The 13784-nt window shown below is 39.1% G+C and overlaps 1 protein-coding gene across 2 annotated transcripts in view; it reads left to right on the top strand.

Moving 5' to 3' along the window:
* Window positions 1–13784, top strand: part of fam184ab (family with sequence similarity 184 member Ab) — a 210165-nt gene that overhangs the window by 86754 nt on the left and 109627 nt on the right. For both annotated transcript variants that reach the window (XM_084737868.1, XM_084737867.1), the window contains exons 7-8: window positions 5972–6107; window positions 10040–10221. In XM_084737868.1, coding sequence (XP_084593994.1) covers window positions 5972–6107; window positions 10040–10221 — 318 coding nt within the window. The remainder of the gene's footprint in view (window positions 1–5971; window positions 6108–10039; window positions 10222–13784) is intronic.

Genomic DNA, 13784 nt, shown 5'->3' with positions numbered 1-13784 from the left:
TATTCAATTACAGTTACAGAAAAAGATGTAATCAAATTACAGATACATTCAGTAAAAATGAGGATTATTAGCAGGATTACAATTTTAAAGGAACGATTTACTTCCATGCGCAGTGAGTACACATAACAACACCACTCTGGTCTCAATGAAACTCAACATCTAATATGAAGACACATTTACAGCTAAGACAGGCCGCCACATTACATGACTCAGACCAGGCGGTAATGGTGGCTAAACAGAATAAATGCCAATGTTAGCTACACAGGACAACCACAGAACATTAGCTACACAGAACAAACACAAACATTGGCTACACAGACCAACCATTAACGTTTGTGACACAGACTAGTTGCTAACATCTACATTATCTACACAGGTCAACCGCTAACATTAAAACTTCAGTTTGCCAGCTAATCTGTCAGTACTACTACAACTACTGAAAAATATTTTGGTACTGGTGCTTGTGACCACGATGGTGTATGTGGGAAAAACATAAAAACAAAAATGACTTGAGATTTAAGTGTGAAGTGTGAATATCATACTTTAAACAAGTACATTTGAATGTGCATAATTACAGCTATTAATTTAAACTTGAGGAAGAAATAGCTGGACACACTTAATAAACCAAACAACTAACAATACAAAAGTCACTTTTGTATTGAGATACTTGAGGTTACTGACTACATATTTTGTATGTATTATGATACATGGGGTTACTGACTTTTTGAACAGGTAATTAGTAATTGTATGAGAAAACAATTTTAAATTAACCCTCCCAACCCTGGGCATAATTACTGCCTCACTGGTAGAAACCGTAGCATCAAATATCGACTTAAAGACCAGTTTTTGTTGGTGTCAGGATGCTGCAGCTTCTTGCTTCAGTGTTCTCTGTCATCCTCCTTTAGCTCATGATTTAGTGGGCAAATCTCCAGAGAAATGCAAGCAAATGATCGCTTGGAGTAACTTAGACAGTCGTAATTAATGGCTGAGCGTTCACAAGCCTCCGTAGGAATGTGCATGCCAAAAATTTCAAATTATTCCCCAAGTGATACACTCCACTGAAGCAATGTTAAATTGCTGCTGTCACTGTATTTGGACTAAATACTTCGCTCTCAGGTAGAGCTTATCTCGACTGGTTGTTGGAAGCTTTTAGCGAGATAAAACAATAAATCACTGGGTTTTCAGAGGCCTTTTATATTTAAATGGCAACGCAGCATTCAGCCATGTCCAATAAGCATGACTGACAGAAATGAGGCTCTGTGAGCGTGAGCGTGTATGTGTGTGTGTGTGTGTTATTTTAGTGTTTAGATATGATGAGGGGTGAATCAGAGGTAATGACTAAATGTCTGTAACAATGGGATTCCATTTTTAGCACAGATAAATCAACAGAGATACAATTAATTAAACTGTTTGAATATTTTGACCCCTCCTCCAGCCTCAGCCATACACTCACAAGCTAATGTTAGCGAGTTGTTGAGTTGAGTGTCTTAAGTGTCTTTCTGGTTTCTGGTTCATTTTAGAGTTTACTTGGGCTACTTTACTGTAACAATGAAGAGTATCCCGTTCTTGTAAACTGTTTTGTAGCGTAGCATTTGCTAAATTGAGGTGACTGTTTTGAAGAAGTGTGTACTGAAGAAAATAGGCTATACCTAGTTTTCACATATGCCCTCAGTACCCTTAAGTCCTTAGAACTGTCTTTCCCTTTATCCCAATTTGGTCCACTTTGATTTAACACTTAAGAATGTAGGGAAACATCAGACCGGCACATACGGGTACTTCACCAAACGTCATGGCGACGCTCCCTTTTAGGAGAAAAAAACAAAGATCTTTAGATGTCAATGCAGTTTGATGTGAGGAGTGAAGGAGGTTGTCCCCGTAGTGAGCCGAGTAGGAAAGGCTAACTTTGAGCTAATGCTAATGCTAGTATTGTACCTTTACTGTGTCAGCTCCAGAGCGATTTTTACCCCGTTCAGAAGCTTTTTAATCCAGCCCTAAACTTGCAGCATCTTTTCTGGAGACATGGTAAAATACATCCATGATGATAAATCCAACACCAAGTGTCCGTAGTTATTTATCCATTTTTCCATGTTGAAAACAGTTGTTAATATTGTCATCATGTTGTTAGCCACCCACTGGCAATGAGTCTGTTCACCAATCAGAGACTGTGTTTCTTGTATGGCTTGGGTATGACAGCTAAATTTATGATACCGGTACCAATACTAGTACGCTTAAACTGATACAGATACCAATACGGGCTTTTCACACTGTATATTCTTAGCCCAGGGCTATCCTTAACCCTAGGCTTAGAGTTAACCTTGGGATAACTTGGCCCCTATTCACACACACATTGTTAAGCCGAGGTTAAGCTAAGCACAAGGCTACATGATTCACACCGCCCTTCTACTAGCACTCAGTCAGTAGAATGTTCTGTGGCGCACACTGGCACCTTTTAGCCCTGGGTGTAGTGTAGTAGATTTTCAGGGAATAACCCCACAAACTCGGGGCTAACCCTGCTCCAGAGCAGGGCCAGCCAGCCCTAGGCTAAAGTCAGGGTCAGCCCACTTTCGAATGCGCCAGGAATATGTCAGTGTTAAGGTTCTCTTAGCCCCCGGCTAAGAAAGCTCTTGACCTGGAACTAGCAGCTCTCTTGGCCCGTGGCTAAGTGCAGTGTGAAAATCCCTGTAGAGTACTTCATTTGATACCTTATTTCGAAGGCTCATCTTTATGAAGAATGCTTGCAGTCATTTTTTTCTGAGTACCAAAAGATTTGGATGTAGACATCGTTTGACTGGAGAAATATCAGTACTACTTGGCACGGAGTTATTTCAATTGATACCTTAAAGGTACCGATACCCGGCCCAACACGGTGCTAATTCATAGATATATTAATAAATCCATGCACTGATCTCAACATGACATTGACCCTTCAAAAACAAACTTGCAGTGATGCCACACAGCCCTACCCTCACTGACAGTCTTAGCCTTTACCATCACGATGACGTGCTTAATCCCAACCCTGACTGTGACTCTTGACCCTAAAATCAAGTCCAAACACTGAAACAGCTCTTTGAAGAAATAAGGAGTGGACAAAATGTCCTCACTTCCGAAATAATTGTAAACCTAAGGATGTAAAACTGAACTGGTCCTCACAAGAATGTACAAGACACACACAGAGTCTTTATGGATCTCTCATCTAAATCAAGCGGTCACACAGTACAACTACCTGCTATGGACTCATCAGGGAAATCAGCACACGCACACACACACACACACACACACACACACACACGCACACACACATCACATCTAATTTGTGTGTGACTCCTCAGTGGTTATTATCATACTGAGGTTTCTTTGTCTTAGCTGTAGCAGCAGTAATTAAGTTTGAGGCAGGCTGTTTGATGGGATTGAAAGATGTGAAATTGCCTCTCATGAGTTCTAAAGTGCTAAATCACACAGCCACCGTACTGTGTGTGTGTGTCTGTGCACGTGTGTGTGCACGCCAAATCCCTCCCTAAAGTCTAGTTCTTATTAATTGAGCAGCAGTCAGCATTTACATTCTTGATCCTCTCTATTAGTAATACGCCACCAATATGCCTCATTCTGCAAGTTTCGCTGTGGTTGTCCAAAATGTCTGGAAACTCACCAGCTTTAGTTTATACAGCTACAACATAATTGCAAAATATTTTCAAACGTGTGTGTTTTGTAAAATATTCACACCATTTATTTTTTAAATTTAGGCCAAATTTAGTGATTAAGAGCATGTCGATGTTTTCTTTATCCCAGTACACCTTTAAAAAATAGGTGAGAAAACTCATAATTTCAAGGCAACTTAACTTTTTTGAATTGTAAATCAACCTCAGACTCCTAAGTTCTGAAATTAACTAAACAAAGTTGTAGCAACTTACATTTTTTTTTTTTTAGATAATTTACTTTTCTTCTTTATATAAACTTGAATCATTGCGTTTTATAAACACCAAAAAATTGTATTTCAAAAAATGTTCACAGTGAGATGTGAACCATATTTGTCACTATTTGGGTGCTTGAAAATTAAATGATTGCAAATAAAAATATTAGATTATTAACCATTATTCACCTCAATGAGTTTACATAGCAGTTTTTGAAATATAATTTTTGGGGGCTTCTAAAACTAAAGATTCAAGTTTATCTAAAGGAGAAAAGTAAATTGTCTCAACAAAACATTATTAGTTGGTAAAACTTTTTAAAAATTTTTAGTTGATAGAAACAATGGTCAAAAACACATTAAGTTGTAATAAATTGTAATTATCATTTAAGGCTGGCAAAGAGTTTTTAAAACTGCCCAAGGCACATTGATCAAACCAGTCTGAACAGCTGATCAAACTTGACAGGTCAAACAGATTACTTAAAAATGGAGAATGAAGATTATGTTTTATGTGGCAAGATGTCTTCAGACACACAAGAACTACCTGAAACACCACAAGAAAATCTGAAGCAAACAGTGGTCAGACAACACAAGGGAGCTTTTCATCACTGGTGTGAGCTGGAAAATGAAGACAAATCTGTTTTGTAATCGTCTCAAGTTGCACCAGAATAGTATCACAGATTGTTGGAAATGGTTACGCTACTTGTAAGATGTCAGAGTATTAGTTACAGGGCCTGCAGGTCTCCAGGAGAGCAACCGATGGTCACCAATAAGGTTTGCTTAATCAGGTCACAGCCCAGCTGTCAAACACACTGGCATACGTACAATATGAATCAGTATAAGTCTTGATTAATCTTAGCATAAAATTTGTTTGAAAGCATGGCAGACTGCCCAAACTCCATCAAACAAGGACAAACGCAGATTAAACATGTCAATTTTGACCAAACATCTCAGACAATAAGGGCAGACAGCCATGGCACACCGAACTAACATCTGTGTTTGCTGGAGAATGTTCAGCACGCCATGGCTCCATTAAGCTCCATAGAGCTCAAGGGAACCCTTCACACATTGCCTTTTTCTGTCCTGTATTAAAATTATTTCGCCATTCAGTTATAACAGCTATTATGAGTATATTTAAAATAAAAAAGCAATTAACCCCATGTATATCATCCTAGAAAAAATCTCCAACTAAGTTGTTGCAGGAAACAGATCAGTATCTCTATAGAATAATTAAGAACTGTAGCTATGAAACAAATCACCAGGACGTGGCTAAAACCTGCATGTCCATCAGTTAAAAATGGAAATTAACTATACGAGAGATTTCTGAAACGAAGAGAATAACTTACAGAGTCAAAAAAATGAAGCGACCGAGCACAATAGATGATAGTGGAAGTGGAGAGTCATGAGGCCATTAATGAATTGATTGAATTAAATATTTAATTTACAAAATGAAGACAGACATGATCACTGTACTGTACACAGTTTAGTAGAGAAATAGAAGTGGAGTTAACTAGCGGTTAGCAGCTGAAGTAGCTGAACACTAACAACAAGTGAACCTTTGTCCATCAAGAAACTTCATAAATCACCCAAAGTTGAGGCGGAGCAGCCAGAGGACATTAGAGCGAGGACCAGAAATATTTTCTCCATAAAATATGATCCAGCTTCACTTGTGAATAAAGTCATGTGCTTATGAACAGTAACCTGTCTCCAAAAACACTCCAGCTGCTTCTACCATTTTCCAGTCTAATCCTTGTCTCATTTGTGGTCTGGTAAACAGTAAATTAATCAAAAATTGGTGTCCCAAATCTATTTTCCATGCTAAGACGGTGCTTAGAAGTAGTCAGGGTGCTATAGTCTTGCATAGCCACACTGGTCTCTGAGATAAATAGCTAACTAGTGATTAAAGTAGCTGCTAACAACATGTAAATCAGAAATCAATCAGAAAACTTCGTAGTGTGAGGCAGAGCAGCCGGAGGATGTCACAGGGAAGGCCTGGAAATGTTTTCTACATGAAATTTAATCTGTATGTGTTAACAGAGTTGTCTGTTTGATTTGATTCCTCTCCAGGACTTAACCAAGCAGCTGGACGAGGTGACCCAGAACTCAGAGATTGTGGAGATCCGTCAGAAGGAAGCAGAATGTGAACTAGAGGCAGCCAGAGACCGAGTTCAGCAGCAAGCAACTGAAATACTGCTTAAAGCCAGTAAGACCCTCAACTCCTCTCCTCTCCTCTCCTCTCCTCTCCTCTCCTCTCCTCTCCTCTCCTCTCCTCTCCTCTCCTCTCCATAATGCTAGTGAACACTTGCACCCACGCTACCCACAAGATACTTCATGGACTTGTCATGCAAATGCACTCTTAGAAATAAGGGTTCCAAAAAGGTCCTTCCTGAAGGACTGTGGTTCTGTTTACAGTAGAACCCTTTGCTTCTGAGTAACTCTTGCAGAAAAGGTTCATCATCAGGGGACTAAGAGTTCCTTTAAAAACCCCTTTTATCCAGATAAGCCTTTTTTGGAAGAAGGAGTTCTTCAGGGATTTTTGAAAGCATGGGTGGTAAAAGATCATCTACCCAGAACCATTTGCTTTGGAAGAGCCTGTTTTGAATGAAAGAGTTCTCAGATTTTTGAAACCCTCGAACAACTTTTTTGCCACTGGTTTGTCAAGGGTTCTTTGTACAATAATATTCTTGGTTCTTGGTTTGATGTTTTCAAAGTCATTCAATTGAGTTGAGACAGATTCCATATTCTGTTTGCGTTCAGAGGTTGCTGCCATGACCGACTCGTTGTTTAATTTTTTGAAGAATTGCCATGAAGAGCTGATGACAGACACCATGTTGTGTCAGTCTAATTTATATTACTGTAGTTACTGTACTAACTGCAGTTACTGTACTAACTGCATTAACGTTACTGTACTAACTGCATTAACGTTTGGAAGTGTTTGAATTCATGGTGCTTTGCGCTTGTTAACTAGTTAATTAAAGCGCCGCTAATACACAAGACGCACACTACACCTTGTTATGTAAATTAAATATAAAGAATAATATAGCATATGCTGTGACTTAATTGGTGGTCCTTTCAAATGCCAATAAAATTTATGAGTATATTGTAATTTTACAACTGCTTTTTCCTTCTTTGCCTCAAGAGTGGGGGCCCTCCTGTAGATGGCACCTATGGTTCCAGGTCCTCTAAGGGCCCTTTCCTATCAAATAAGCTCTGGTTCCATCCAAGATCCTTGTTTTTTTCAAGTGAACCACCCTGCATTTCCACCAGTTTTGAAAAACACCATCATAATCATGAATACTCATCAACAAAGTGTGATTTGGTTTGAACCAGGAACCAACTTTTCAGGTTCTGAACCAGTTTATTTTTGGTGGAAATGTTCAAAACTAGGTGTTGGAACCAAGATGGGCCCAGTTCCAGTGAGCGTTTCAGGTGGAGCTTTTATAAAAGGTTCTACTGGGAACAAAAGAGAGTTATCCTATTGGTACAAGCTGAAGAACCCTGCGTGGTTCTATTTAGTACCTTTATTTCTTAGTGTGTACATCAAACATATCCGCTAACAGATGCTCTTATCTTGTCTGAGGTGACATGGTCTCTAACACTTTAATGGCCTAATGCTGTACAGTATATCCAAGCATATGTTATCCCCAGTCCCTCAGAGGCAGAGGAAACCTTTCTCACATCAATTATGCCCAGTTTAAGGTGTGCGTTGCGTTTGTGTGCACTCACGTTGGGTAAATTGTTGCATGTTAGAATCTGATTTAATATCTTGTGATGTCTCTCCGTCAGCACTTCGTGAAACAACGTCGCATGAACAATACCGTCTGAAATGTGTCACCAATGGCAGCAACTCTTTGCAGAATTATGCTCAGTCCATTAGCTCCTATGAGCTCCTCGTGCCCAGTGAGAATGTTTTTTCAGTTTTCCACTGGAGCTGCTTGCATGTGAAATAAGATCCAGCTGGTAGATGCGACTGTGACAGTCACATTTACCACCCAGTGCAGATCATAGCTCTTCTTTTATTTAAACTCTAAAGGCTTTTTGATTCCTTTGGTTAGAAGTGTTTGTGGTAAACAAACCAACCATTCAGTCAGATTATATAACAACTTTATTTGGAGGTAAAACCGAAAGCAAGTGCACCTGTAATGGTGGTAATTATTCCTCACTGCTATAGCAAGTACAGTAGGGTCAAAGTTACACAAGAAAGTTGTTCTGTAAACTGTAGTGGATGTTTAAGACCAACAGTTTGGGTAACAATTTTAGTTCACCATTGTTTTCTCTTGCAATTAAATTGGTCCAGCCTCGATCCTCATTTAAAACCTGTGTTTTTGTTTCAAAGCTTGTCTCTTGAACCATCGGACTTCAACTAGATGAGCGCAATAATTGATAGGAACAATCACCAAAACCACAAAAATAACATCCAAGTTGTAATAAACGGTAATTATCCGTTACAGCCCACGGTGTGGCAATCAAATGTTCTCCAACAGCAGTGAGCATTGGAATGTTGGCAGACTGAACTTGTTTTTAAAACTAGCTACCCATGCACTGCACACTGCTCAAACAAATCCAAACCAAACAGTTGACAAAACTTAACAGGTCAAACAGCTAATAACCCTAAATGGTAGTACAATGTGGTGCTATCATTTTTAAAAGTGGCAAGATGTCTTCAAACACGAAAACATGACAACACCACTAACATCCTTATTTCATAAGGAGGAATTAGACGAAGATCAGATTAGAAGACGAACATCATCCTCTTGTGCAGTGAGCCACCTAACTACATTAATGTCAAATATGCTTGGACAGTATAGAGGTATTACAGTCCACCATGGTATTAAAAGTACCATCCTAAATACAGACTTTCCTCTGTCTTTTAAACTGATAGGGAGATGCTGTGTTGCAGTGCGCAGCTCACACCACCAGGGGTCAGTCTCTGTGTGGCATCTGGGAGATAAAGTTACAGGACTAATAACTAACAAAGAAAAGGGGGAAAAAATGCCCCTGTCCTGTTAGTATTTTGGATTTAGTCTCGGTGACAAGTCAGCAAACACTCCAAACTACTGACTGGAAAGAGCAGCATATCGTATTGAGTGTGTAACTTTAGTGAGCATGAGAGAGAGATTGAGAGGCAGACTGATTATTATCTATGGTGCCAGAAAGTGACAGAGAATGTGTCCTGAGAGGAGGGAAAGCTTAGCAGTGAAGTTTTCAGGCGGGCAGTAAATGTACAGTTTAGGTTTGAGTTTGTCAGTGAATAAAGACTGCAGCTTCTCAAAGTCGAAGCAGACCTGCATTTATTGTTTCCCAGCTAGCGTCACTATGTCTATCAGCTCTGTCTACATTAGGGGAATGGAGCTGGAGTTGGAGTCATGGAGCTAAGCTGTTTTACTCAGGTTTTAAACAAACAATGCCGTAATAACATAAACCCCAGTAAAATGTCAGGAAGGTATGAAGGTATGAAAAAATAGATAATGCTGAAGCCTAATATAAAAATACTGACAGGAAAATGGCACTCAAAAGAGCATTTTTCTCATTTCTCTACCATTATAGAGGAGACGTCTGTAAAACTGCTGATAGGACACCTCGAACTGCAAACAAGGTCAATTATAACTCTTTGTACTTATGATAAGTGGAAGTTTTATATTTGTAAAACTTTCCCTGAGCTGAGAAAAGCTATTCAAACATCTGTGACGTCAACACAATGTAAAGTCTGTGGGCCAAGCAGGAACTTGCAGCCAACCAAAGAAACACTACTGTGTCTGTTCAGTGGGCTGCTTACCCAGGAGGTAAACCTGGAAACTAGAAAACCTTTGTGGTGTATTCATCCCAGTGAGCTGTTCTTGTTGAAATGAATAGGGTTTGGGTCTGGTCTTAATAATACATCCAAGCTCCAAAACAAGAAAGTGACTAATTTGAACACAGTGTCAGGCTGAGTGATGGAAGATGAACAAAATGGTAATTCAGCAAATTCATTCAAATGACAAATTTCATTTACAAAGTTAAAGTGTAGAATTTGCTGACGCCAGTTTACTTTATGTGTTTGTTGCATCAACAACAAACCTCCCAGAATGACAATATGCAGATGACATCACTTTCCTATTTGCACTGCTCTCACGTCTGTCGACTGTCCTGTCATAGGTCAGATAAGCAGCCTGCAGGCCACCCAGATGACCCAGGAAGCAGCCATCAGGGACCTGGACAACGAGCGGAGCCGACTGAAGGACAAAGTGCTGAGGATGGAAGAAGAGAGAGAGTCTCTGCAGAGCCAGTGCCAGGCCCTGGACGAAAGACAGAAACAACAGCTCCAGTCCCTAGAGAAGGTATGTGTGTGTGTGCGTGACTGTCGGTGGCGTGATTTGTATTCACTTCAGACCGAAATAACACCGTTATGAATAACCAATAAGCCATCAAGATGCTGTGACTCAAGTTTTTGGTAGACTTTGCTCCAGACTCGTTTTTTCATCAAATACTGTTAGTAAAAAATTCTGTGCTCGTATTTTGGAGGACGGGTCCTCGCATTTAAAAAAAAAAACCCTGTCAATTTAAACTACCAAGAAAACTCAAAGCAGGTTATTAGTATGCATTTTAGGATTTGAGAAGTTTAAGAGAATTGATTAACATTGATTCAGATGCTTTAAATTAATGACATACTTCATACTCATGCTACCTGCATTTTTGAACGTCATAATTTCAAAGTCAGAGAAGGTTGATTGTCACATTAAGATGAGATATAATTTTTTTAGTAGGAGGTTTTGGTAACAATCGTGTCATACTGTATAATGCATTATAAGCACATCCATAAGACATTGCAGTTTATTATAAGGTGTTATAAAACATAGTATACACACAGCTTTCATAAATATAACATGATGTCCTTTAAATCAAGTAAAAGATGTTGAGACTTAACCTATTCAACATATATAAATGAATATTAGATAACATGCAGAGCGTGCTCATACAAATAATATTTATTTGATAGTAGATTGATTAATTTTGATGTGATCTATCAAATTCTTAATGGCCGATTAATCGTTCATCAATAAATCATCATCGTCCCTAATAATAATGCCTTATTAATGTGCTTATAATACATTATAGACATGTCATTCAAAAAAAAAAAAAAAGCTACTAAAGTTTGTTTTCTCTGCCTTTACCCTGTGAGTTCAACTTCTTCTATGCAATCAGACCCATTTTCCCCAAAACTCCACAGTAATCCCAATAATCCAGCCTTTTGGAGAGAAAAGCCTGAAAGTAAAAGACAATTTGTTGGAGCTATGAAGCAATTCTAATACTTATTTGCCCCAGAATGAGAGGAAAACTGGTTTGCTTCTATTCTTCTTCTTTTTTTTTTTTACTTATTTATTTTAGTTTTCGCAATGCTGACATTTTTGTGAATTTATAGAGACAGTAATCCCCATGTGTGTACTCTTGTGAGGTTGATGTTTTCCCCAAGGCCAGTCTTTACAGACGCAGTACTATTTGACTTGAATTATTGATATATTTCAGGACGTCCTTTATTGAGAACAGAAAATGTTAAGGCATGGGCGTGTAGCTGTACAGAATGCATAAAGACTCCCACTATTTTTGTGTCATCCTGTCTTTATTTACCTTTCTGAATCTCAAGACTTCTTCTGTTGCAGAAGAGTTTCTAAAGATCAGAAAAAAAATCTTATGTATGCAAAAAAGTTTAAAATGCCTTATGAGCAAAAGAGAGCAGAAACGGACCTGTAATCATCAGACTGTTGAAAGGGTCAAACCTGTCGATCACTGCATTTACCAAATGGGAAAAAAAAATGCAATCCGCTCCTCTTTTTAAAAACCAAGAAGCTTAAAGGTCAGATGATTTAAGGAACAGTGTAGTCAGCAGACCAACCACAGCCGACGGTAAATGTCAAGTGTTGCTGCTTCATGTGTGTTTTCCCATCCTTTTATCTCTGACATTTGTGCAGTGTAATCCTCTGGGAGCTGGGAGAGTTCTCCCACCGAGCAAGGCTGCTGTGAATTTGAATGTCTTCCTCGGGATAATAGAGGATCTTGCGCCGCATAAACTTTACGGCTCCTGTCCGTTCTGGCAGCAGGCAGCAGCGCCGTCCCTCAGTGCTCAACTGATTTGTGCTGAAGATGGATTAATCACAGTAATCTGTTGCTGTTGGTTTTCTTAATCAGAATTTCTTCCATTTAGAAAACTAATCAGGTAATGACAAAGTGGGTTAGATACTTGATGTTGAAACTGATTAACTTAATTGTTTTTTTTTGTAAATATACACTCATTCTGAATGTGATGCCACACACTCCAAAAAAGTTGGGTCAGGAGTGTGTTTACCACCTTTTATTTTAGCAACGCTCATTTTGCACCTCACAATGCACCACACATTTTCAACGGGACACAGGTCTGGACATTAAGCAGGTCAGTCTAGTAGTGTAACACGTGCAGAATGTGTCTTGGCGTTGTTTTGTTGAAATAAGCAGGGACGTCTCTGAATAAGACGTCTCGATGGCAGCATATGTTGCATTATTATGCATTAAAGGGGCCTTCACAGATGTGACAGTTTGCCATGCCATGGGCACTAACACACCCCCATAGCATCGCATATGTTGGCTTTTGAAGTTAGAGCTGGTGACTATCTGGTTGGTCCTTATCCTCTTTATTCTGGAGGACGGGAAGTCCTTGATTTCCAGATACAGTCTGAAATGTGGACTTGTCAGAGCAGCACACTTTTCTACTTTGCATCAGTCCATCTCAGATGAGCTCGGGCTCAGAGAAATTTGCAGCATTTCTGCATGTTGTTGATACATGGTTTTGTCTTTGGTTGAGTCTTAACTTGCATTTATGTTTACTGCAGTATGTTTAATGACAGCAGTGTTCTGGAGCCCCTTTAATACCCAACCATGTTTCGTTCACCCGTTTTTGAGCATTCTACAACTTTCCCAGTCTTTTGTTGCTCCTGTCCCAACTTTTTTTGGAACGTGCTGAAGGCATCAAATTCAGAATGAGTGTGATATTTACAAAAAAACAAAGTCTATCAGTTTGAACATTAAATATCTTGTTTTTGTACTGGACTCGGTCAAAAATGACTCGCAAATCATTGCATCCTGTTTTTATTTGCGTTTTACACAGCATCCCAAAGTTTTTGGAATCGGGGATTGCATTTTCCAACTTGCATTAAGAAGTGTTTTTTGGATAAATTGTGTTTGAAAATAAGCATCATTAGCAAGAGAGAGAGCATTTTTGGAGAATATAAGTGGTCTGACTTAATCGTTTAAAAGTTGTGGAAAAAGTCATTACATTAATGGGAGGCTTGGTTTTCTTTTCCCTTCTCTCTTATTACCACCGTCTTTTCCTCATCTGTTTTCTTTAAAGCCTCTTCTTTCCCCCTTGTCCTCTCTCAGCAAAAGGAGAAATTAACCTCCCGGGATGTTTTCATGCCCCGTCGTTCATGTCACGCTGTGGAGATGTTTTGCCCCTCTGGTTTGTTTGGCCATATGATAACACAGCAGTGTTGCTCAGTTTGACCGCTTTGATGGACGTTTTTTGGTAGATTTCCAAAAACAGCCTTTGGTTTGGAGCAATTAGTGCACACCAGTATGATTACATCCCTGGTGGGAAATTAAAGTTTGTTTCATGTTGTTGCCAGTGTCTGTTAAAGCTCGTAATCTTCCAGATGAAATGACTTTTTAAGCGTAATTAGAACATACAGTTTGCATGTTCTAGGACATGATGTTGTGTTATCTTTTCATGTGTGTTGGCAGAGATGGAACACAGTGTTCCATATGTTGATACAAGACGATTTATTCATCATTTACCACATGGTTGTCCAATTAAATTTCAGCGTAGTTTCTTCTTTGATTGATTGGAATTGGCTGAGTAGATACATAAATATAG

The sequence above is a fragment of the Lutjanus erythropterus genome, chromosome 15 (genome assembly GCF_056507025.1).
Source record: "Lutjanus erythropterus isolate fLutEry1 chromosome 15, fLutEry1.hap2, whole genome shotgun sequence".
Taxonomy (NCBI): Eukaryota; Metazoa; Chordata; class Actinopteri; order Lutjaniformes; family Lutjanidae; genus Lutjanus; species Lutjanus erythropterus.
The sequence above is the reverse complement of the archived record's forward strand: the minus strand, read 5'-3'. Positions and strand labels throughout refer to the sequence as shown.